General features: G+C 37.3%; 2 protein-coding genes across 2 annotated transcripts in view; one reads left to right on the top strand and one right to left on the bottom strand.

The window, feature by feature from the left end:
• The window catches only part of LOC107083028 (insulin-like growth factor-binding protein 3), a 28,866-nt gene extending 14,642 nt beyond the window's left edge, over window positions 1-14,224 (top strand). The window contains exon 4 of the mRNA XM_015371962.1: window positions 10,032-14,224. Within this exon, the coding sequence (XP_015227448.1) occupies window positions 10,032-10,154 (123 nt within the window). The 3' untranslated portion in view covers window positions 10,155-14,224. The remainder of the gene's footprint in view (window positions 1-10,031) is intronic.
• Window positions 14,225-22,212: 7,988 nt separating this feature from the next.
• On the bottom strand, window positions 22,213-25,391 carry LOC107082999 (insulin-like growth factor-binding protein 1). The gene is made up of 4 exons (XM_015371925.1): window positions 24,770-25,391; window positions 24,510-24,661; window positions 24,131-24,259; window positions 22,213-23,341 (listed from the first exon to the last, which is right to left on the bottom strand). The coding sequence occupies exons 1-4, from the start codon at window positions 25,146-25,148 to the stop codon at window positions 23,231-23,233; spliced, it is 771 nt and encodes a 256-aa protein (XP_015227411.1). The 5' UTR covers window positions 25,149-25,391; the 3' UTR covers window positions 22,213-23,230.
• Between the last annotated feature and the right edge of the window lie 555 nt (window positions 25,392-25,946).

Here is a 25,946-nt window from a genome sequence, read left to right as displayed (position 1 = left end):
AAATTCGTTGCCAACGCTTTTAAAAGTCGATTTTTATCGATTTTATCGATTCGTTGTTGCAGCCCTAGTACAGACCACTCCAGCTTTACCTCAGGGGGCTTTGATAACATTTCTCTGTTAATTCCTTCACTTTGTTAAATGTCTGTACAAACCAATCTGCTTTTATAAAATTTCTTCAGAATAGAAAAAATTGAGGAAAATATAGAAAATCTGTATGTAAATGTTTTGAGTGTTTGTGTAACCTCTGTGTTCATGCAGTTTCACAAAAATATTTAGCCATCAAACCCTAAACGACTGCTAAGCTCATACAACTATTCTGATCTTATTATTATCCTTATAATGTATCATTCTTCTTAATTTCCTTCTTAATGTCACTTTTTTCTAATTACAGTTTTGAACCATACAAACTTAGTCAAATAATATTTAATCATCTTTTTTAACATTTGTGTGCTCTTGTTTGCTCATAAAAAGGCCTTGACTTAACTTCTCTATTTTTTATCATTTTATTTTAGAAAAAGCAATACCCTGCAGCTACTGCCAATACATTTGTGAACATATGCACAGATGCACCTTCTTTTACACAAATACACACGCCCCTAAACCTACAAACACACACCTTGCAGTTTATGAGCTTGTGTTTATCCTGTGGTCGAACCAGGCTCTTTTTAATGTCCGTGGAGCCCAGCGGTGGTGCCATTAGTTATAAAGACCAGGGTCACAAGAGCACGCATTCATACACACAACACATGTGTACATGTCTCATAAAGGCAGCATTATGAATGTGCAGCATGTATGTTTTTTTTTCTAGTGACAGCCGTGTTGGACCACGGCTGTTGCTAGGAGCGTGAGGAGCACAGAGAACAAGGGTTTACCCAACCCTCAGTTTTGACTCTAATCTCACAAGATTAATGGGTATTCATCCCCTCAAATGATTCACTATTGCTTTTCTTAAAAGGGCTGCCTTTCTGTAACAATTTGATTTAAAAAAGTTCAGACATTGGTTAAAACTAATGCTTACTAATACAAACACAGTATTGCTTGCAACAATCAGAAAATATGTTTATAACAAGCTTGTTTGCATAAGAAAGTCTAAATAACTGAAGAGGCCTTTTCTTCCTAATTTATGTTTTTTTTTTTGCCATGTTTCTCCTTAATGTAAATGTTTAAGGGATATCTGAATAGATTGTTGAGACTTTTAATTGATTAGGTGCAGGGGTCTCAAAGCGGTTCCAGAAAGGGCCGTGTGGCTGCAGGTTTTCTTTCCAGCCAAGCACTAGCGCAGCAGACTCCAGTCATCTCATCAAGTCATCATATTCAGATTGCACTCAGTTGATGAGATGACTGGAGTCTGATGTGCCATTGCTTGGTTGGAAAGAAAACCTGCAGCCACAGGGCCCTTTCTTGAACTGGTTTGAGGCCCCTGGATTAGGGGAAGCGTAGGAGCACAGAGCACCAACCAGCAACAACCTTTGTTGTACCACAACCAATGTGATTGTACTTGCTATCTTAAGGAGATTAAAACATTTCAAGTTTTTCAATGTATATTCAGGCCCTAAGCAAAAATATTTTCTCTCTTATTACCCATTGTATCTATTTTTCTTCCTGCTTATCCTTAAAGGGTAATGGGACAGGCTGCCAGTTTATTACAGTAAAATTAAGAGACATACTGGACACATGCAGATCCAAAGATGATATTGTTGAAACCAATTTACATGTGTTTGGACTTTGAAAGGAAGCTAAAGTAACCAAAGAGAACACATACATGTATGAGAAGAACATGTGGCTCCATGCAGAAGGTGCATCAGAATAGTTAATATGAGACAAAGAAAACCTGTTTGTAAAAACTGGTTGTGTTATGTAGCTCTGTGGAAACATTTTGCAGGCCAAAATTATTCTTTTTATTTTTAGTTATATTATATCAGCCCCATCACAGGGCTTTTTTGTCATCAAATCAAGTTTAAATTCGATTTGACTTTAAACTCTTTTATGTGGTTGACCTTTTAGTGAGTTTTGGATAATTCTCCAGTTGCATAAAAGAATTAATGGTTGCAGGAATGGGTTCCAGCAATTCAGGCATGATTTTGGAAAGCAGCCAACGGCAACAAAAATACCATCATATTGTAATCTTTATTTTACAGCTTAATCTTCTATTACTAAAATGTTTTTAGTTTCATACCAAATGCACACATTCCAAACGTTTTACAGACAATCAAAATATTTCTTGAAAAATGTGAGATGAGTGTTTGTGTTCTTTTAGGCAGAAGTTTTTGCCTTGGAATTTTCAAATGGAATCCATTTTCATAAGGTCTATCATACTGAATCGTGACCTTAGCTGAGAGAAGTAAGTGCTGCAGTACTTTAGATTTTTAGATAGTGTTCTGGATGAGTCATTAAAGTCCCTTGGGAAAATTTTATAGACCACCCGTTTCTGGAACGGTGAACTTCTGTACAGTTTCTGATAATCACTCATCGTTGGCTTTCTAACACCCCTTCCAACTGATAGATGGAATAACATTTTTTCTTCTCTATATTTGAAGATCTTTAGATCAGGCCATGGTGTGTTTTGCTTGGTATTTTTGCAATCTTTTTTGCAAAGCAAACAAAAAAAACCTGCCCGCATACACGTATATATGTTTATAAACTACTGTTAGGCAATGAAGAAAGAGGAAAAAAAACATGTAGTGTCAAAGTTGTTCTTGCAAATACCTTATCAACCAGCAGAAGGAAGGGTAGTGTGCCTTCTACTAGGTGCTCTTTCGACAAATTAATATACAAAAAACATAAAGTTGGTCATTCCTGTACACTCATTCAGAAATTCTATATAATTGTGACAAACAAAAGTTTTCAATATTTAATCAGAAGATCAAGACTCTGACTTTTAAATTATCAAAACATTGATATGTTACTGGTAATTTCATGATTTATCCATATATTACTGATTAAATGCTAACCCATGTAGCAAAAGTTCTTCTCTGCTCAGAAACCCTTTGCTGGAGCGTACTTTGCAACATCTGATGTAAATTTCCACTTTCATAGATACCTGTGTAAACCACTCACAATACGCGATGGAAATGCATCTGTAAATGCATCTTTAACCTTCCTTATGTTCTCAGATAGCTTTCATTTAAATCTGTTCATGATAGATCTGACAGTAATAAGGCAAAGGTATGGTTACTCATATTGAGCTACACCGTATAAGTAATATGGTTGTCCACATGCATTTATATACTAAGAGTAGGAGTGTTTTATTTCTTACATCTCTCCACTTTGGTTTGGAAAATTTGTATTGAAGGACTTGTTTCCTTCAGCGACATAATCCAGATACACATTTATAAAATTCAGTTCTTTGCGCAAACTTTTTGCAAACCTTGATCCAGACTTTTGAGGGCAATGCCTAAAAAGTCAAATAAACCTTGATATTGATTCATAACTTAGTATTGATTCATAACTTAGTACTGCCAAAGTTATACAGTTTTGACAATATTTTCTGAAGAAAAAAACATGTTTTACCCTGCAGAAACATGAACCTTTAGAAAAGGCTCATAAAAGTAATATTTGCACGGTATGGCAGTATTCATTTGCTTTTGTGTGTAGCAAAGTGGAAGATAACGGATTGCTTGAGATGACTGTTAATAGTTCACTGATGACCAAGAGCATGAGCAGAAATTCAAAGGTAGCCAAGCAACAGGGGAATGCACATTTTGCTCTTCCTCCTCCTTGTGCCTTTGTCTTGGCTTTTCAACCCTTTGGTATACACACCTACGAACGCAAATACACAATCCATGCACATTAAGGACTTTATCATCGTTTAGCTTGTTTTTTCCATCTCATCTGCTCTGTCAAGGCTGAAATAGAAGTCGTCCAGACAGTTAGACGATAGCCCTGTCGGGGGTACGGAATAAAAATGGGCAATAGTTGGAGTTAGATGCATAAAGACTGTTTATATGAAAAAGTTTTCTGCTGAAAATACGCTGATAATGCAGGAGTTTAAGAATGTGATATATTGGGCAGCATACTTACTTGCCAGACTGCCTCAGTAGTTCTTGGTGAGGTATTTTAATAAGCCTCTGTCTCTATAAAGCTGCCTTTGATCATGCACTTAGGCTGTACATGAATGCCGGAAACAGACACCCGGTCACTCTCTAAAAGCATGTCTGTCGGCCTGCTTCAGAGTAGGAGGAGTTTTTGTGTCAATTCATGTCTCTGCTTTAGCGCCGTTTGCATTCAGATCGAACAAATGCACGTAGAACAGTTTCTTGGTGATAGACACTTGCCACATCTTTGCACATTACTCTACAGACATTATTCACTAAACAAAGATTTTACTCATTCTTACATAAAAATTCTGCGTAATTTATTCATCCTGTAAAAGTAAATCTATTATCAAAAGCTTTTAATTTTTCTTGAAATTAGCTGCGAGTGACGGTTGGAAAAACATTTTTTTGGATAGAGCAGTAGGCACAGCAAATTGAATCATATTTTTTCATTTTATGTTTCATGCCAGTTTCTGTTGCGTCCTTTATCCTCTCATTACGGATAAAGCAACCAGTCTTTATGAACAACTGGTGCTTTAAAAAGTTAGAATACATATTTTTTATTATTATAACTTAAAGAGCCCAAGGCTTTTCAGAGGCACTGGACATTTTAAAGCCCTAGGCACATTTCCATACAAATTTACTCAGGTCTTTCACAAATTTTCCAGGATTTTTGAAGGGGTGGGGTCCTGTGCAGCAAGATTCCAGTACGCTGGGCTGCCAGATACAACAGTAACTAAAGGTGAGTGTACAAATATCATTTTATATTATTAATTTGACTCCAAAAGTGGTTTTAAGATATTATTAAGCAAGGAAATAGAGCTCAAAACTTGATCTGTCAAGTCAGTTCATTAAGATTCAGCCTGCTCTAACTTTTTTTCGAGAGAGGGCTTTTTTGGAGAGGGCTATCTCCAGCCCTACTGGGTTGTGCCTCTGTGGGTACTTGGAGTGGGCTCCCCACACTAACCGCTGCCTTATGTCGGCCTCCGTCTCTGTTCATATCCATCTGTTATCTGTTTGCAACTTTTACATGTAGAGCAATGCACTAATCAATACCAGTTCTGATGGCATTTAAAATTTGCTTTTTTTGCCATAGAACGGCTACTCCTCCTGCGATTCACAGTTGATTCAGCAGCTCCACAGAAACAGTAATTGATAGAGTTCAATGTCCACAAATTCTCCTTCAACAACAACATTTCTTGTAGGCAAAGGATATCATTACAGCTTACCCACTGTCATACATTATGCTCTGTCACTGCTGTATTCAACGCATACAGTTTCCCAGCAGCTATAGGGTATAGCACTACTGCTGCAGCATTCAGTCTTATAGCATCATTGGAAATGTTCACTCCAGAGACTTGGGACATTTCGGGCATACTCTGTGACTCCTCGTAATACTGCACAATACAACCCTCAGACCACAGCTCCGGGTTATACATTTCTGCAAAGTTCTCAAACTCCACACTGTTTTTAGAGGAGCTGTATTCTTGAGTTCCTAATAACAATACATTGGCACAGTGTATCACATACATTTTTTTCTTTACGATATTTAGTTAATTTCTCATCCTCAAGATCTGGAAGAAATCTAGTAGCAAAGACAGTTACAGGCTTTGTTCTAACCACTTTTATGGTGCTTTGCACACCACCACCAATAATGGGTGTTGGGCTTCTAGCTCAAGCTAAACAGGCTGGTTTGGCGGGGCATGATGGTTCTTGGCTCTCATATATCGGCCATACTTAATACCAAGTTCCAAGACAGTCACTTCAGTAGTCCTGGAACAGCTTGCACTGGTCCCATTTATGGTCAAAACTGTATTTTTAGCTTTAAAGTTGAAGAATCGACATATGCTGTCAATACTCCGGAGATGTCCACAACTGATGTCAAATCACTGGTGTTAGGAAATCGTGAAGTAGATCTATATCCGTGTTTTTCAATTCCCTGGTGCAGGGCAACAAATGTTGCTCCTTTACTGCGACTCTGGTGAATATTAGTAGTAACCTCTCGCAACTTCTCCCCGACATCCACTTGGCATGCCATTGTATGCTTCAGGCCACAATTGTCGCTTTGCAAACACTCACTGGCGGTAGCTAATCCAGTAAGTGAAATAAAGTAAATAAAGTGTGGTATATTTTCCCTGCATTCATTCATAAGCTTTAGACAACTTTTAATGGCGTTCACACCTTTCTGATTTCCTGTAAGGGCCACATTACCGGTGCTTAGAATTGTGACATGGCTCAAGCAGGACTTTTGTAGAGGATTTCATCCACTCAGTCAAATGTGTTTGAAGCAAGCAGCTCAAGTTCATCCTTTCACATGGTTCTAATTTTAACTACAAGGACGTTTAGAAACTCATCCTCTACTATAAGGTTTCCATTGATAGTCTTGTTGATCTGCAGTTTTGTTAAGGGGCGAGAGCTTGCATGCCGAACTCCTCTCCATCCACCATCTTATCAATATTATTATCTTTTTTTGTGTTGTTTTGTTTTTTGCAGGCTTCCTACTTCAGGCCTGACCTGAATATCTTTAATTCACTGTTTGTTTGTATTTGTTTTTTTTTTTTACAAAATCGATACAAAGTACAGTAGATTGGGAACTTCTGAATTATGTTATTGATTATGCATGTTGTTTTATATGAAAATTATGCTTGTTTTTTTAAGAAGAACATTACTCTGTCTCTTATTCTGCTTGGGAGTGGTGCTCAACAATTTTCTCGCAAAGTTGTCCTAGATGACATGCAGATCCAATCTTATCAAATTGTGCTGTGTTTTAGTTGGATACTGTTACTACTCACCAACAAACCTTGTCCTGGCTGTGCTCCTTCCTGTTCACAGTAGACTCAGACAGCAGGGGGAATAAATTGAGCCAAAGTGTACCCCTACTTGATTGTATGGCTTCCAATACAACCTAAATAGAGCTTATAAAGTTGCCACCCTACAAAGCTTGGCCCCTGTTGGGACATCTGATATTACTGCTTAAATGTCTGTGAGCAGGTGGGAGGTATGTCTATGCACAGTTCATACAACTCATGTTTGTGGGCAGCCTTCATGTTTGCTGCTGCATGTTTATGTGAGCCCATGTGCACATGCAGGGAATAATCAACTCCAGATGAGATCTGGGTATCTGCCAGCTTCCCAGAATAGCAGCAAAGATATCCTTGCAGCCCTCCTACTGGCCTCGGCAAATATTTTAGCAACTTTATGTTTACCTTCACACTCGAGGGTTCTCACTCCATCACTCCAAGAGCCTCTCTATCAAAATTAACCTGCTTTCCCTGAAGTAAACCCCTCAGCAGAGTCCAAATTGGGCAAACTTTGCAATATGTTGGCCTCATATAGATGCCTGAAAGAAACTCCCCCATGCTTTGCTCCAAAAAAACATATTCCTGTATCTGTTAGCAATGACACAGCTGCTTTTCCTATAGTGAGATACTTACAGGGAACAAGGCATTCCTCTCACAGTGATTAATGAGATTTTTCCATTTTTTAAGTCCTGCTCAAAAGCATAATAACAAAATGTGTCTAAAGTAATATAAACCAACATCTGTCCTATCGTGTTTCCTGTTTTTACAGGGCTTTGAAAAATTGTGCATACCAGTCTAATGTTCCACATTTTGTGATGTTAAAACCACAAATTTAGTTTTTTTTTTTTTATCTGGGTTTTGTGACAAACCATAAAGGAGTGAAAGCTCTCAGATGTAAAAAAAATAATACATGGTTTTGTCAAACTTTTACAAGTAAAAATCAAAATGTTGGGGTGTATTTAAACTTTACTCGGAAATCCTTAACAACCAAGTGCAAGCCTAACCTTAACCCTAGACTATCTGTGTGTGATTTAATCCAAGTATAAATCAAAAAAAAGTTTTTGAAAGACTCAAAGGTTTGCTAAAAAACCTTAGTGTACCAATAACATTAGGTACTAAACTGGAATCCAACTTTCCAACAGTGTACTGTTTAATATATAACTCAAAAAATTAAAGAGGTTTGGAAAAACTAAAGGCAAACCAAGATATGGCCTAATCAGTAAGAGTGGTAGACTCTTGGTTTTGGCTGCCATTTTAGTTGAAGTAATGGTTTTAGTCGTTTGGATGAAAATGCAGATTAGTTTATGTGAAATATTCAATATTTTACAGCTTTAGTCTAGAATTAGTTAACAAAAACCCATAAAAAACTCTTTATTTTTCACAATAAATGTAGGTAGCATTACCATGGCAAACCACATTTGATAATGTGTTACCGTAAGTTAGATCTACACATAAATCTGAGATTGCTAGGGAAAGGAGGGACATTTCTAAGAACCCTCCAGGCTGATTGGGCAAAGCAACACCTAGTGCCCGCCTACCAAAATTTGGTTTAAGCCAATCAGTGTTAACAAATGAAAATGTTAAAGCTGTCATGAGAAACCACAGCAACATATGCTTGTACCACTATTGCTGTTCCTCCTTCAAAGATGAAATCATGGATTGTGACTAAACAGAAGCATTAGCAGCAGGTACACATAAGTGTTGTTTATCTTTGTTTGCCACTGGGCTTAGCAAACACTTGCTTCCATCACAGCAATATATCCCCCCTTAAACCATAATACTGCAATATGATTTTCCCACTAGTTTTGGGTTTGTCTCCGATGGCTGCAGATGCAACCTGGATTCTCATGTTTTTTGGAATGCATCAATACTGCAAGAAGTTAACCTGAAGGAAAGGATAAGGAATCATTGGTTATTAAACTTATTTACGCATGTGTGTATTTGCACACTGTATATATTCTAAAACATTTCCTACAGTCACATACAGCACGTTACATATCATTATCTGTTTCAACACATCAATTTTAATGTCCTGCTTTGTTCAGAAAATAAAACTGCCTTAACTATCAAACAAAATGACGAAAAGGATTTTTAATAGCTTAGTATTCACATGTCTGGAACCCACTTTGTCATGATCTGATCTTGATTTTTGGTTCTGTTCAAGTTTTCACTTTAGGTTTCAGTCACACTTAGATTTATATTTCCATTTAGAGTAATGTAAGTTATTTTTCTGATCATATTTAAGCACTGTTTTATTTCTTGGTTATTCTCTGTTGCCCCCTGGTGCCTCTCTCCCTTCCCCCTAGCTCCCTTCTAGATACTTTTGTTCACACCTGCTCCCAATCAATTGATTACTCCATTCATTGCTCTGTCTGCCATATAAACAATACTCCTCCCTGTTTAGTTATTGCTTAATTTATGCTTCTGTTGCCACCACTTTAATTATGAAATCTGCAAGCAACCACCTTATCTTCCCTCTCTGATTTGGGTCTTGCATCTTTTTTTTCGGGGGGCAATATCTATGAGTGTCTTTTATGGGGCAATATAAATGTCTTTCAAATTAGTGGCACTTAGATGGCACTAAGAACGAGAACAGCAACCAGTCTAAAATGCTACATCTCCCATGATCAGATATCACTTAAAAACTGGTTATTCAATTCCAAGAATTTTACAAAAACACATTACTTGTAGTTGAAAACTCTAATAATCTTACCTTTAATGAGTAAGTGGTGACTATCAACCATAAAAATACACATTGAGCTTGTCAGAAGATTAGGGGATATTTGCAACATGCTGTCTCAATGTGCAGGCTGTTTCTTTGCACAAGGAATTTAGAGATTCCTTTTTGGAGTTTTATTTGTTCGTGGGCTACATGTGTCGGAAATTTTAGTCGGAGAATCATACTATAAACATAATGCTTCCATTGAAAATCATGCTATTAACAGCATTCTTCTAAGCATTTTTGCTCCAGCAGGGTTTTTATCTATCAGAATTACAGAGCTATGCATTCTGTGTTTGATTGTATGACTTTGTTTTCCTTTCCTTTGGTTCAAGACAGAAAATCCTAATAGAATACTTTTGCAAAGTATTGTAACTAATGAATAACCTAATGAAAGCTGGCTTCTTACAATGCAATTTCTTATTTCTTATGTGTGTTGTTTTATTTTTTATTTTTTTTGTTTGCTTTTTATTGCAGTGCCGTCCATCCAAAGGAAGGAACCGGGGCTTCTGTTGGTGCGTGGACAAATACGGGCAGCGTCTCCCAGGCTACGATGACAAGCAGGGCAAGACAAAGTGCTATCACCTGGAGAGTAAATGAGAAAGAGGATAGATAAGACAGTATGTGGATGGAGAGAGACAGGGAGAGAGGAAAACAGCAGAAACAAGGGAGGGATTAAGAGACAAAATGAAAGGAACAAGGGGAAAAGAATGAGGGCCTGTTTTTACTGTTGAATTTAGAATGATGTAAACATTTGAAGAACTTTGGTCCTTTGGAAGGGGAGGGGAAGGGGTGAAGCACAGCCTCCTGAACTTTACAGCTGTCACATATTTAGGGGACCTTCAGTCTTTTAATAAAATATACAAAAGACAGAAAAAACAATTACAAAAGAAATTAAGGTGAAAAAGAACAGGAGGGATGAAAAAGAATCCTATCATCTGCACTATTCTTAAAGAGGGAGTGGAAGGAGGGAATTTCCCACTCACCTTAAAGAAGACTTGTTTATGACTGAGACCTCGCCCCCCTCCAAAAAAGTCGCACCAACACAATCTATCACGTGTGTTTGTTTCACATGTGTTACTGCGAGGTTTGTTTGTCTTTTAATCTGCGAGCACCTGCATAACCTACGTTATCACAGCTGTCTGTCTGCAAGATGGTGTGAGAGCATGCTGTCTCAAAACAGCTGCCCTTTCTTAGACCCTTTTCTATCAAACTGCAGAAAAAGACAACATCTTGCTCAGGATTTATTTTGTATTGCAAGGTATATGGAACTGCAGAGTTGATTTTATTTGAGCGCACTCACCTCCTTTGTTTCTTGACTCTTTGCTGTTTGTCACACATGTGCAAGGCTGGAGGCAAACTCTGCAGTTAGTGCCTTAACATGTTTTAATGCCTTTTGTTTTTCATGCTTGTTAATTATGATGCAAGCAACATATTGAATTTAAAAAGTTATCTTCCATCATCACAAGTGTGTCAACCAGCACCTACATGATGACACATTTCTAAATTTCTAAGACAATTTTAAGGAAAAGGTAGATTAGCATAACATCTTGCAACGTTCTAATAGATTTCCTGCTGTGTTTATCTACACTTTGATGAAAACGGCATATAAAAAATACTTTTCCAATCTGAATAGGGATTTTCATAAAATTAAAAAGCCGGCCAAGATAATGAATCTAATAAAAACATGTTAGTGTGTTTTTACACATGACATTTCCCTTCCAGTTTATCTTTTTAAATTCTGTTGTTAGAATTTACAGTTTTCTCACACCTTTTTTAATCCTTCTAGTCATCCATCTTTTCCTTTAAGTTCCTGATGCCGTTTCCTTCATGTTCATCGGTTGTTCAACAGGATTTGGCTGGTTCAGTATTTACATCTTCTTTGATTGGTTTCAATTTTGTTATGGGTGGAATCAGGTGTGAATGTTTTGCTCTGCCATAGGTGCAGCTGCCCCCTATGCTTCAAGCACATGCACTTATAGCACTTTAGCTGTCCTGAGGTGTATTTCATTAAACTTGCTTAGAAAAGCCAGACTTTAACATGCAATTCTGACTCTACTTAAACACAAGTACTACTTAAGTGGTAATTACTGGGTCATTTGCTTAATGTCACCAATAGAAGACACGTTCAACTAATCAGTGTTGCTGTGGTGTCGATACCTATATTAACCATAAGGCAAAACATGAATGGTTTTTCAGAAATTTAGTTAAAAATGAAAAGGTATATTAAATGTGTAAATTTTCATCTTTTTCAACATGCAAATTATTTCAAGAGACATGCTAATTAAATGTGATAAACCAGGCGGCAACACTTAAAACACTTTGATATTTGAAGTGTTAGTCTATAGACTAAAGGTAAAAATGTAAATATCATAGTAAAAATGTATTCAAAAAGATAGACCCCATTATAGTCTAGTTTAAATTCAGAGATTTTAGACAACTTAAGTTAATTTGGATTTCATTCAGCAAAAATCTTCCTTGAACTAAAAAAGGACAAAATATTATAATCAACAAAATGACCCTCCCAACCCCCACATTTAAATCTTTCAGATATACCAGTGATGTAATACACACTTTGCAACAAGTAAAACCTAAATATAAAATCCTACTTTAAAATGGAAAGCTGCAAATTATAACAATGATAAGAGATTCAAGCACTAGAAATATGGGTAGGATTTTCATCATTATAAAACTATTCATATTAATTGATTTGCAGCTGCAAAAAAGAAAAAAAGACAACTTTACATTGTGTCTGTAAAGTCAGTGTAAAGTCAATGTTTAGGTCCTCTGCAGAGTAGTAAGTGCATCGTCCCGGTTGTTTTGTGGGATGGCTGAGGTCCAAACAGAACCAACAGAAGTGTTTCCTTGGTGGCTATAATAAGTGCTATCTGAATAGTGCTGGAAGTTAGAAAGTAGCTATAACGAGGATGCGGTATGCTTCCTATCTCCAACTCAGTTAATATTGGGACCTCCTGATATTCCTATCCACGGATAAAAGCTATATGGATGCTCAGAATCCTTTGCTTGACAGGACATACAGTATAGGCAGAGCCTAACTAACCCAAGGAGTTTGACAAAAATACATTATTTCATGACATGCCCTGTGTGTGAAACATGCCAGTGTACACACCTTCTTATATGTTTTGGGTTTTATAATGGAGCGCTTCAGTCATTCCCTACATTTTTGTAACCTTTGTTTTCTGCAATTCTTTTCCAGGAAGCTGTAGACCTAATTTGACCAGCGTCATTTATGTGCATGTCTGTCCCGTAATGAAGTAAGGATGAAGGCTGTCTGGATTTAGCACAGCAGGAACTTTTTTTTTTTTCCCCTGCTTAGAGGTTCTTACTGTTGGTGCCATAAAGGGTGAAGGGATATGAGCTTTGAACAGGAGCTAGAAGCTTCGATTTGAGGTATTAGGGAGGAGCTGCAGTCCAGACTAGGCTCAGTTCACTGGGCCAATTGCAGTTGTAACCCAGTCAGATTAAGGATGAGCGATCAAACCAGAATGACAACAAAAAAACCCAGACTTGACCAACTAAGCCTGGCTTATGAGCTAAGCAAGTTTTATGAAAAACCTCTCTGATCTCAACAATGTAGGCAGTTCAAGACAGCTGTACCTGTCTGTGTACCTTCCCAAGGTAAATTTAACAGCAAATTTTCCCTTGTAAAAAGCAGTGAAAGTACATTTACAAAATTAGGCTGCAGTTTTTTGCAGAAAGTTTACACTCTGCCTATTTTTGTCCTTTCAGGTAGAAACCTTGATGTAAATATTTAAAGTGATCTTAATGTGCAGTTTTATGGACTTTCTATTTATTTTTGGAAGTTTGAGCCATTTTTCTCTCTAGCCTTGTACCTCAACATATAATATTGCAGTATTACATATTGTGGAAAGTATTTTTAAGAAATACTTATAAGTAAGTCACATTATCTGAATGCCTTTGCACCCATGTAAGGGTGTGTTTTTACATAAATAACATTTAACATGGATAATACATGAAAGAAAAAAACAATCAAGGTTTTTATTTTAAAAGAAATATGCTTACATTTCTTTTTGATCATTAACACAGATATGTTACAAAAAAATGTATTTTCTGGCATTTTTTTCTCACTTCTATACCAGAATTAAATTGAGTTTTAAAATGGTGAAAAGAACACATCTGTGTTAAAGATGTATTCCTGTGGACTAGATTTCCATGGAATATTAATGACGTGAAAGCAACCATATTTATGTAACAATGGTTTAGCTATTTGTGGTATTGTTTTTTTTTTAACTATAACTTCAAACTTCTCACAAACTGGAAAGTATGTGAATACTGTTGTCAAAGCAAAAAGGAATTACTAAATAACATTTACAAATATGTTTTATTAAGCATTTGCATGTCATTTTAAGTGATACTGTAGATGAACAATGCAGTGGGGAATGCACAAAGTGAAACAGCCAGAAAATTTATAAAACTAAAAATAAGCCTTCTTATGCTAATGATGGATATGTGAATAATTAAAAGTCTGGATGCAAGCAGGTAAATAGCTCCACCTTGTTAAATATAGGCTCTGTGTATGCTCAACTAAAGTTGAGAGGTAATGTGGAAAGTTCTTTGAAATGCAGGAGAGAGAACCTGCTACTGGTTGAGAAGTTTAAAGATAATGCCCTTATTTCACAAAGAACTATGGTAAATGGTAAATGGCATGTACTTATATAGCGCCTTTATTCAAGTTAGGAGACTTGACCAAAGCGCTTTACACTACATTCATTCACCCATTCACACAAACACTCACACACTGATGGTGGCAAGCTACATTGTAGCCACAACTATAAAAAAAAATACTAAGAAAAGTTACTGCTTTCAATTCAGCTTTTTGTTTGTCATAAATGATACTTCAAAATTTGAATAAGTTTTCTTTATGACACAGAGGTTTAATTTTTTTTTCTTATCTATTATGGCTCAACACCGAATACTTTGTCCAAAAATAGATATATGCTGAACTGAATTTGACCAAGTCTGAACGAAATTCTGTTTTAATCTTCTCAACGTCTGCTATGGCGTTATAACTCATATATAGTTCTTTTAGAATCATGCTCTTACGTTTAATGATTATTCTCATACAAAAGCAGTAGCTGGTTTCTGCAAAACAGTGTAGAATGGTGATATTGCTAAGCATTCAAAAAGAAAAAAAAAACATTTAAAGAGATTTAGAAAGTCTTGAAAACTGTTGCTTAAAATCACTTTAAATATAGTTTAAGAAAGTTTTTTTTTTTTTTGCCTGGAGGCAAATGATGTTGCAAAGAAGGGTGGTTTTAAACATTTGGATTGTGGTGTAAAGTATGTCTTTAGCAGTAAACATAAACAACCCCTTTGAGTTTTATTTTCCATTCAGTGAATCTATTTTTTCCACCTTTGTTTTTAACGTTGACGCTTTTGTTTCTTTGAAAAAGTGCTTGTATGATCACAGGCCAACAAATCTCCTCAAGGTGGACACAGCACCAAAAATGCATTCACTTACATGGCAGGGGGTCTTACAGAGGCGGTGTGGTCCTCTCTGTGGAGCTTCCTGCCCCATGCTCTCCTATATCCTGTGCACAGACTTAAAAGTGGAACGACGAATGAAGAGTGTGCGCCCAGCAACTTAGCAGCTCCATATCAACTTAATGTGCTCAGATGGAGGCAATTTCCAACCAGCCTGTTGGTGCTATATACCATCTACTAAAAGACTTGATATAAGGGGAGAAACAAACATTTAAGCTATTCCCTCCCTAATATTTGTATGTTTGTCTTTTTGTATATTATATTATTTTTGTTTTTATTAGTAATATTTCCTAGCCAGCTTCATATCTGGCTAGATATCATGTACAGTACTTAAGGATAAAGATTATTTATCTATGAAAGAACTATAAGCTGATCCAAAATAGGTTTTCTTAATGAAGAATTCAGTGACTCACCGATTGCACAGCACAGTCTATATTATTCAGTGTATTTTTGGGGACTATAATCACTAATGAATGTTTCCTTCCTAAAGAACTGTTTCCTTCTGCACCTTTGGGCGAAGCGTTTTCAGCTTGGCATTCAGGTCATCCATGTTCACCAGCCTGTAAGGACAGTGAACCTCTCCCACATCACTTCCACTTCCTTCCATGCACACCCAGGTATCCCTCCTCTGCCAGCCAGTGCAGAACAAGAGTCGGATTTCTTTGCCATTACATTTTGTTTTGTTTTGTTTTCCCCTGCTTCTTAAAGATGGAGCTCTCTCTGTTCACGGGTATTGTTGTGTTTTATTCAAGCTTCTTGTGGTACAAGCTACAAATCATACAGCTATTTTTTTTCAGAGAGAGGAAATGATTTTGAATCAAAATATACTTTGTATTTAATGTCATTTTTAATTAAAAAAAGAACACATTTTAAGAACTTGGTCTGAGCTTTTGTTTTGTTTCTTTTGTGACTTGTATTGATAATTGTCTTTTGATTGTCAACATGTAAACCACATATATATATATATATATATATGCAATTCATTTGACAACAATAGCTTCTATACTGTAAAAGAAGCTACCCAAGCCAAGCTGGCCTTTCCAAATAAAGAAACTCCAGTGCCTAACCTAGTTGTGCCACACTGGAAATTGACAACTACAATCAAGAATTAAATTTGAAATTCAATTCTTCTTTTCAGAACAGTTTTTTATCTCGCAAACTGCAGGGTTCTTGCAACAACAAAAAAGGCGGATTAAGTTTATGCACAGCATCATAATGATATTTAAGTCTTGTTAAGCAACTCCCATACCTTAATTTTAATGATATGAAATTAGACATTACATTTAACGCCCACTGGGGGGACTGAAAGTATTACATTTAAGCAATAACTTTCGTACTGCTACATGTTCTGTGAAAATACCAGATTAGGTGTGTGTTGGAACAACAAATGAAAGAGTGATTTAAGCTCAAAGTAAAACATATTCCAGTTCCAGATTCATAACAAAACCGTTACTCTAAGTTACTGGGAACACAAAGAAAAAGAAATGAAAATGGTTGAAAACCATGATCAATAGAAGGATCCAACATATTTTATTAATTTAATCGAAGAGTTTGGAATAAGTTCAAATTAGTTTTTAACTAATTTAGAGCAAATTTAAATCATTTAAACCAATTCACAAAGCAGATCAAATATAAATCAAACATTGTTTTGTCAAATGTTTTGTCAAACTATATACATAATTGAGTCTTTACCTTCTATGATTACTCCTGAGGAAGCTAAAGCTCTTAAGCTTTTTTGTTCATATTTTGATAATCAAATGAAATGAGCATATCAGGAAACGGATACAAATAAGTGTTATATTATTGTTTAAACCCTTGTTAAAATAATGTTTGTTTTACCTTTATAAACAACAACATAAAACATGTCAGCATTGGGTACCAGTATCAGTTGACATCCGCTTCTTGTTAGCCAATGACAAACAAAGATGCTAACCCAAAATGTTAAATGGAAAATCTTTCCCTAACTCTGCCAGACCTGGAACTTCTGTTGATCTCCCTTTTGGAAATCTAAGCGTCTCCAAAATTCAGGAAAGCTTAGCCCAGCCTGTGGTATGGTCTGTGATCAGATGGCCTGGCCAGAAACCTTTGTCCCTTTTTATGCTCCATAGTTCCAGTCTACCTCCAAGTCATTCCTGTAAACTCAGAAAAAATATTGCAGAAAGTGTTTTTTACAGAACCTGGTTCTAAGATAGCCAACAGGCTGACTTAACCTGAATAGAGTTTGAAGATTCTTGGCCTGCCATTCAGGAGATCCTTGCAGTGGGACTCTCCCGGGAGAGAATCTGGGCCAAAGATATTTGGGGTCTGTGAGCAGATGCCTTTTATCCCAAGCAAATTGGGGGGCACCATCACATGTCCCAGTTGGGGTGTCATTTAGAGTGTCTGCAGCCTTTAGAGTTTGCAAAGAAAATCAGATTGAACATTGGTCTCCAGTGTCCAGAATTGGTATCATGGCTTATGGCACAACACAGATGTGGACTTCCTATTGTGCTTCAAATCATTGTCTTTTAATAATTTTATCTAGCTCACATTATCAGAAAAGTAATATTTAAGTTATGTTCAAGATTCTACAAGCTGAGCCTAAATAAACTAAACTCTGCTTTTCAGAAACTTTGGTCAAGCAAAGTTAATTTAGGATTTATCTAGGGAGGACAACTGCCTTTTACACTTGGGCAAGTCTTTTTAGTATTTTTGTCTGAGTAAAAGCATTATTTGAAAATTGCACCATTCATTTAAATCATTCATTTAAACATCTTTGTCAGGTATTGACATTTCATGATCTAAAACATGTAGCTGCGACAAAAAGGTAAAAACAAGAAGATAAAAAAACACCAAAAGAATTCTGTAAGGGTGGAATATTTAATGTGGTGAGTTGCTGTCATACCTTGAACCTACAATGGTAGACCTATTTTAAATAACTAGAGAAACGTATATGCCAAAAATATAAATGCAAGAAATAAAGCAAAGTCTATTTCAGGTAAGCTAATGTTTGCTCATAAGCATTTACTGGAAAAACATTTCGGAAGAATGTGAACTATTCCTTTAATTTCTGCAGGGAATCAGGGCAAAATTTGCTGCTTAGATGAAATCAGGCTTCCTTCAGTGGTGGAATGTGTCAATAAGGATGGAGCAAGGGTTCAATTTGTAAAGAGCAAAAATAAATCTGGTGGTGCCAGGGAGGCTGGCAGTGGGCACAAGAGGTTGAGGCAAAATTCCTGTGCCCAACCAAGGCAAATAGAGCGGGTCAAAAGGCAGCTAAAGTTAGACAAGCACCTCCACTTTAGATATTTGTGATAACAAAACACATTGCATACAGAAAAATGTGATCTTGGAAAGTATTGAGGCAGAAGTGTTTGCTTTTTTGTGATCTTTTCGATATTTATAGAGCCTAGCAAAAGATTTTACTCCACTTGAACTCTTTCATAATTTGCCATTATGTAGAGCCACAAACTACAATGGATTCCATTCTGTTTCTTGGGAGTTTTTTTTTTTTTTTTTTTTATCTTAATAGACCAATGGAAAGTGGAGCATAATAGAGTAAAAATGAAAGGAAAACAATATAAAGCTTACAAATTTGTTACAATAAATATTCTCAAAATTGTGGAGGGGTTTTATATTCGCCAACCTTGAAATAAAAACCACTGTTCAAAATAATTACAAACAGCACATATTCTGATGATTTTAGCTCATTTTTTCTTTGAAAGAAGCTCAAACTTGGCTAGATTGTTGAGGTCATCAATATCTTTTGCACCAAGATTCAGTTTTACAAATGGATTCAGATATGATCTTTCATTAGTCCATCACCACGCTTTAAATCAAACCATTCTCTCATAGTGCTAGTTGTCATTGTCCAGCAGAAAGGTAAACCTCAGCCTGTGTACTTCAATCTTAAAGAGGTTTTCTCCTAGCATAGACTGTTTGTGGTTAACTCTCACTGTTAGGAGACTCTTGCATTTCTGTCTCTGTTGAAAGGCATCTCCACAACATGATGTTTCCACCACCATGTTTAATCTTTTGATTCAATGTACTATGTATATTTTCTGTTGTACATAGTGTTTTGCATTTGGAAAGCTTATATTTAAATTATGGTTATGTGGTTTTGGTTTTAATTTCTCAAGCACATTTTGAACCATAATTGAAATTCTGCTTTAAGATTGCTGTCCATTTCTGAGATCATTTCTTTTCTAACTGCTCTATGTGACTTGAATTGACTTCCAATGTTGTCATAGTTTGATACTTTCTTTTTCTCTGTTCTTCCTCCAACTTTTTTTTATATCTACAAGTATATATTAATAACTGGTCCATACACCGTAAAGATTATGTTTTAGAATCATTGTTAATGTGAAAGAACTCAAAATGTATTATTAAATACCATTTGATAAATAATTCTTGATTAAACAAAGTAGTGTTGCTAAATTGTGTCAGGCATGAATTATTTCCCAAAAATGTTACACGACTGTTCAGTTATAAAAGCACTTTTTATATCTACAGCACCAAATATGATACACACATTTAAATGTAATATAAATAATATTTTAGGTAATTATGCATAGTCTCAGAACACAAAGCATTGACTTAACATTTGAAAAACAATGTATAAATAATTCTTACCATAACTTCACTAAAATTGTAAATACTTTCCTGCAAAAACGGTGTGATCGGAAGTATTCAGAGATCAATGCTTCTGTGTTGCTTTTCACTTTATTCTGCAATGTCTTCTCCACCCTCAAGTGATTGTGGCAGAAGGCTATCCATACTGAGTCTTCTACTTGTCATTTTCTTCCTCTGAATAGAGGATTTTTTTCTCTACATTCTATCTATCTACATGCTCGATATAAGGTATTGCTGCACGGTCAAGGCCAAACTGCAAGCGACAGTCCATTGTCGCTATGCACATCAATGAGGAATGAATACTGCAAAGTCAGTGATTCAATTGAATATGTTAGTTTCTTTTAATTAAAAATGTTTAACTTACTTTTTTGAATGGTATAACTGAATTGACTCTGTAAGGTACCTTGACATGACATTTGTTGGGCTTTAGAAATACAATTTATTGAATTGAACTGAAGAGCAGAAACACAAATTAATGAAACTGCGTAAATATCTGAAGCCAAGAAAAATGTTAGTTTATTTTTTCTTCTCTCCAACTAAAGCTTATAAACCTAGGTGCTGTATTTGATTCTGTCAAGATATCAAGATATCTTGATATATCTAATTCGATGGAGGGCGGACAGGGTTTACCCAGAATGCGGTTGTTTGTAGGTGAATGGAGGAACTGATTGCCACTTAGATTTCCTGCGGTTCTTGAACGGGTTGTTGTGGAGATTAATCCCTAGCTCAGTGTGAAGCTCAAATGATCTCTTGGAGAAAAGTAGATCCAAACCACCAGTTTGAATCCTCAGCTCAGTTTGAAGCTTAGATGATCCTTCCAGGGAGAGAAGGTCCAGAACATCCAGTTTGCAAGATGACTTCCTGCCGAGAGGAAAAGACAAAATAACAAGGTTAAGACTCAGGTTGACAAAAACTCAGTTTGACTCAGCAAAACTCAGCTTGGCTAGAGTACCCCAAACTGGCAAACACTATGGGTTCGAGGTAGTGGCAGTCAGCAGCTTAAGAGCACTCCATTAACGAGATAACCCTCCGCAGGTGTGTGAGGAGGCGGACCAGAACCAGGCGCCTCCTGGTGGAGGAAGGGAGACAAACACACAAACACAAACCACACAGACAGGAATCCTAACATCGACAGTATTTCTAATGTTGGAAATTCAAAACAGTTTTGTGGAGTTTGAGACCTGGTCCAAGTTTAAAGGACATGTTTTAATACAAGGGGAGATAAACCTTTGAAATTGGAGGTACCCAGGTTATGGGATAATTTGCCTCCCTTATTTAGCTATATTGATTCAGTTGATTCTTCTTAGGAAGTAGCTCAAAGGTATAGAGAACGATCGTTTATTTCCGGGTGGATCATCTAAATAAATGGTACTCATAATTATCAATCATTCTGGTATGTTTACATAAGGCCGTCCTACGTGCTCGTTCTCAGTAAGCTATCTTTTTCTGCACATGTGCACTTTCAGGCATATGTGCGGTGAGCTACGGTTTCAGACAGTCATTAAAGCTCACCTTTCCCACTGTGGTTCTTTGAAAATGGCTGAGATTCGTAAGAGAAAACGTTTCTACGAAGTGTATGAGACGAAAAGAAAGGCATCAGAAAAGGCAGATATATCTCAGAATGCTTTGCGCGGAGAGCTCTCATTGCAAAGAATTATGCGATTTGCTGTCACAGTGGTCCGCTGTCGATAGCAGCGACTAATAACAAAGAATACCCAGGAACCGGGTAATGGAGGAGGATTTACGTGACAAACGAGGAGTAAAATGAAATGGTAAGTTAACTGAGTTCGCTATAAAGTCCCCGTTCGATATAGTGATTGAGGGATTTAGGGGTTAGGGCAGATGTTCAGACACAGTACGCTTGTATGAGAGATTAGAATGGCAAGTTTTAAATAGAGGAGAAATGTGCATGAGGAGAAAGGGGCTAGTGCACGCTTTCGCAAGCGTTTAATAGGGTTGTGCATGTGCCTTTTTTTTAAGTGGACAGGGCGGGTCTTTTCAGCAATTTGCGAAAATCCTCCTCTATACCTTTAAGCTTCACACATGCAGACAAGGTTTTATCTAGAAAACTACTCTGGACTCTATCAATAAAAAGAAATGAAAATAAATGAAAAATACATTTTATTCTTAGAGGTTAATATATATACTTGAGCTTTTGTGATATACATGTTTTGTTGTGTTTTTATCTTAATTTTGTATTGTATATTTTTATGTTGAGGTATCTTTGTAGTGAAATGCTTTGTGACATCCTGTTTTAAAATGTGCTATTTAAATAACCTCTTTATTTAGATTTAAGCTGTTTAATGTTTTTATACAAGAAAAAAATTATTTTGAAGATGTAGCCAAGTTCTACCTTTATATGAGTAAATATAAAAATGAAATAGGGCTACTCTTATTTGTTTACAATTTCTTGCTTCTCTACTCCCTTTTGCCTACTGCATAAAATATCAACAAAACATTAAATCTGTAGTTTAAGTGCAACAAAACTTTAAAGAAAAGAGAAGAATGCAGCTGAGATTAATGTTTTTATTAAATATATCACTTTTTTCTTACACATTACATCTCAGTAACAAAAGTATACATACAGAGTTAGTCACTTTGGAATAGCTCCACATACAATACAGTTCTCTCTCTCCAACAGCAGCATGTATACAGAGCCAGAACAAGCAGCTCTTTCTTTGTGGTCATGTGGTCAAAGAGGACAGACACATTAAAACAAAAATGACAGCAGACACATAAATATTGGAGGTAGGTTAATGTAGAGATACCCGTCTGAGAGGCAGCGCAGGAAAATTGCCACCTAACACGCTAACTGAGGCCCCATGGAATCATGGGAAATGATTTCTGAGAGTGTAGAGGATTCCCAACAGAGAGCTTTTGCATTGACGTACTGAAAATGATGTATCATATCAGGAAATAAAATAAAAATATAAAAATAAAAGAGAATAAAAATGGCAGTAAGGTGAACAAGAATAAGACCATTTAGAAAAACTTCTAAACGAGATTTGGTCACTCAGTGCTTTAGTTCTTGCTTGGTTTTTCTCAAACCCAACCTCCAGACAGCTCCTTAAGGGTAGAGCGAGCTCAACTCAGCTGTGGAGCTGTGGAGGCCAAGATACATATATACACTTTATACACACATAAAAATAATAATAATATAATAACAATAAGGCAAAAGATATAAATACTCATGAATAATTACAAATATGGAAAAATAAAAAAAATCAATACAATAAATAAGGCTATAGTCCAGAATGTAAATGTATCAACATTAAATTCTCTTACAGAAAAACAAAAATAGATATCTTTGTGTCTTTGGGACGGGAGTTTGTAAAGGAGGGGGGCAGGGGTAGGGGGTGTCAGGGTGGTTGGGACCTATAGTCCCGTAATGACAGTGTACCTGATTTAAACACCACCATGGACAAGGTCAATAAATAAACAGCTACCGAAAAAAAAAAAAGAAAAAAAAAATAGTGGCTTGCTTCTTTGTTTCTTCTTTTCTTTTCTCTGTGTGAGATCAGCCTTAAGCCCCAATCTCTTTAAGGACATTCGGCATCTTCGGGTAGGTTAGTAGAACCTAAAAGCTTCTTGCCGTTCCAGGTGTTCACACACCAACATCGACCCCTCTGTCCATCTAGAGAGGATTCACACTGATGGGGAAAGAGAAACAGAAAGTGTTCTTATTTCAACTGCTTTCATTTTCAAATAATCATGATCAATAAACGTATATCATCGTTAGAATGAAACATAGTACACAGCAAACCTAAGCCTTAGTTTGCAGCAGTTTCTAACTTGGATTCAAGTGTTAATCAAGTTATACTAAGGGCTAAAAAAGTGCATTGGAAGCAATTTTTAGATTAATGTCATATTTGCCTTCCACAATCTGCTGTTTTCACACTGCTAGTTAAATGTATCAAAAACTGCAAAACAAAACTATAGATAATTGAAATATAAAACTAATAATTAATATATTAGACTTGTTTTACAGCAGTATCAACTGTTCCCAATCCCCCTTTCCTTATGTGGCTAGTATGAAAAAGAAATGGGATAAAAAGATGGGAATGTCTTCATGTTACATAATGGATCTGTGTTAATCACCTTTATTGCCTTAATGCAAAGCAGGTCAGAGTAAAAAGAGCTACTCATATGGAACATGTGCTGCATGATTAACACAGATTTTGTCAGGGCCCATTTGAGACCCATTTAAGAACTAGTATTTAGTCCATCAGCAGATCATATACAAAAACCCTATAAACACCTGAGCAAATTTAAAGCTAACATATACCTAGTGTTTGGGGTAGGGGAAACAAAATAAAACAATGCTTCACACTTTTGGATATGTTTCTTTGTTAAAATGCAAAAGAAAACTGTCTTACTGTATTAATGTACGCCTATTCCTGTTACACTGAAAACTATCATCTTCGTTAAAAAATACCAACCTGCTTGGGTTTGTAAAGGCCACGTTTGTCACAGTTAGGGAGGTAGAATCTGGTGATTTTCTCTCCTAGTTTCTCTTGAGATTTGGCAATCTTGTCCAAAGCAGTCAGCAGTTCCTGATGACAAGGACCCTGGACAGAGGAAAGGATGGCAAACAGGTTAATTCACAATAACCATCATAACTGCACTGTTTCAATAGGAGCAGGAACGGCGCTTGTGATGTCAAACTTCAAGAAAATTTGTGTTAACATGAGTTTCCTGGTCTCTGTCTCTCTCATATGAAATGGTACACCAGCTCCCCCTGGTGGGAAGTCACCTCCCCAACCTGGCAAAAAACTTTCATCCTCAGAAAAATCATAAATTTTACAAAATTTTTCTCACCTGCTCAACAAGTTTCTTGCGAAAGGCGTTGATTTTGGCTTTCATACTCTCCTGAGCCTCGGTCACAGCCCGCGGGTCAAAGGGGAGACCAGGAAGATAGCTGGAACTAATGATGGCTGAGTTGTCCATCTCCGCGTCAGGCTCTTGCGGATCTGGGGGAGGAAACAAATGAATGAATGGGAGAAAAGTCTGACCGGTTTATTTGAAATCCCACATGCAAGGTTCTCCTCTGATTCCAGCGGAGAAGATGAGAGGCCTACCTTGGATCTGTGGCTCCTGAGTGGGCGCCGGTGAAGCGCTCTCTGTGCACACGGCTTGTCCACGGGTGAGGGAATGCAGCGGCCGGGGGTCGCCGGGTCTCGGTGTGCATTTCAGTCCGGAGCCGCACGGGGCTGTGTATATTCCGCACAGATCGCCCGCCTTTAAGGCGCAGGCAAGGCAGCATCCGCAGCCTGGCTCCCGCATAACCTCGGCACAGCCGGGTGCAACCGCCGGACACTGGCTCAGCCGTTCAGGGGTGCATGGGGCGCATCGGATCGGTTCTGACCCCACCACCGGGGACCCAAGCGCCACCGTGACGAGCAGCGAGCAGAAGGCTGCTGCCACCGCGACGTGTCTCAATCCACGCATAGAAAACATGATCTGAGTAATAAATTGGATTGTGAAATGCAGAGCAGTTCAGAGAGGATTTACAGATAAAAAGGCGCCTACGGTTGCTGCTCTGTGCCTTTCGGTTGATTTTGGGAAGATGTCTAACTGTGCGTTGCGCGCAGCCGTATTTATAGCCAGTCGCTCTGTGAGTGTTTGACGCATCGGCGTTATGAATGATTTCTGAAAAGAAGGTGTAATGATACGATGGGCTCTGATTGGCCAGGCCGTGTCCGGTCATGCCGCTCATTTAAATACAACAATCACGCCAATATTTATTTTGGAACAGGCGGTGCCTGGCACGTATCGCTGACGACACTAGTGTTTGATGTTGCAATCAAGGACACCCCACCCCCCACACCCACCCCCCCATTCCTCCCCACTCCCTTTCTCACGCGGGTGCTACTCAAATCCGCCACACTAAAGAAAAAAATAAACACACATAAGCATCAAACTCCGTTTCAGCTTCTTTCCATAGCTTGAAGGGGGAATATGTTGGTACTCTGGTGCAGTGTCTGATTTCTGCTCTGACATTAACGAGCCTCTATTTCCGGCAAACCTGTCTATTCAAGCGTGTGGTTCTTTATTAATTGTCCTCAAAATAAAACCTTATACAACTTTTGGGAAACCTAATAGCCTAATGGGCGCAAATTACGCACGCCCACGCTGCGCGCAAAGAGCGTGGGCGCCCTGAGAACGAACTGGCCGATCCGGTATGACATGAGAAAGCTTCCCGATCATTACACCGAGATAATAAAGGCAAGTTTCAGAAATAGCATCACGAATGAG

Source organism: Cyprinodon variegatus, unplaced genomic scaffold, assembly GCF_000732505.1.
Source record: "Cyprinodon variegatus isolate N-32 unplaced genomic scaffold, C_variegatus-1.0 Scaffold67, whole genome shotgun sequence".
Lineage (NCBI taxonomy): Eukaryota > Metazoa > Chordata > Actinopteri > Cyprinodontiformes > Cyprinodontidae > Cyprinodon > Cyprinodon variegatus.
Note: the sequence above shows the minus strand (reverse complement) of the source record. Positions and strands in the feature narration are given on the sequence as shown.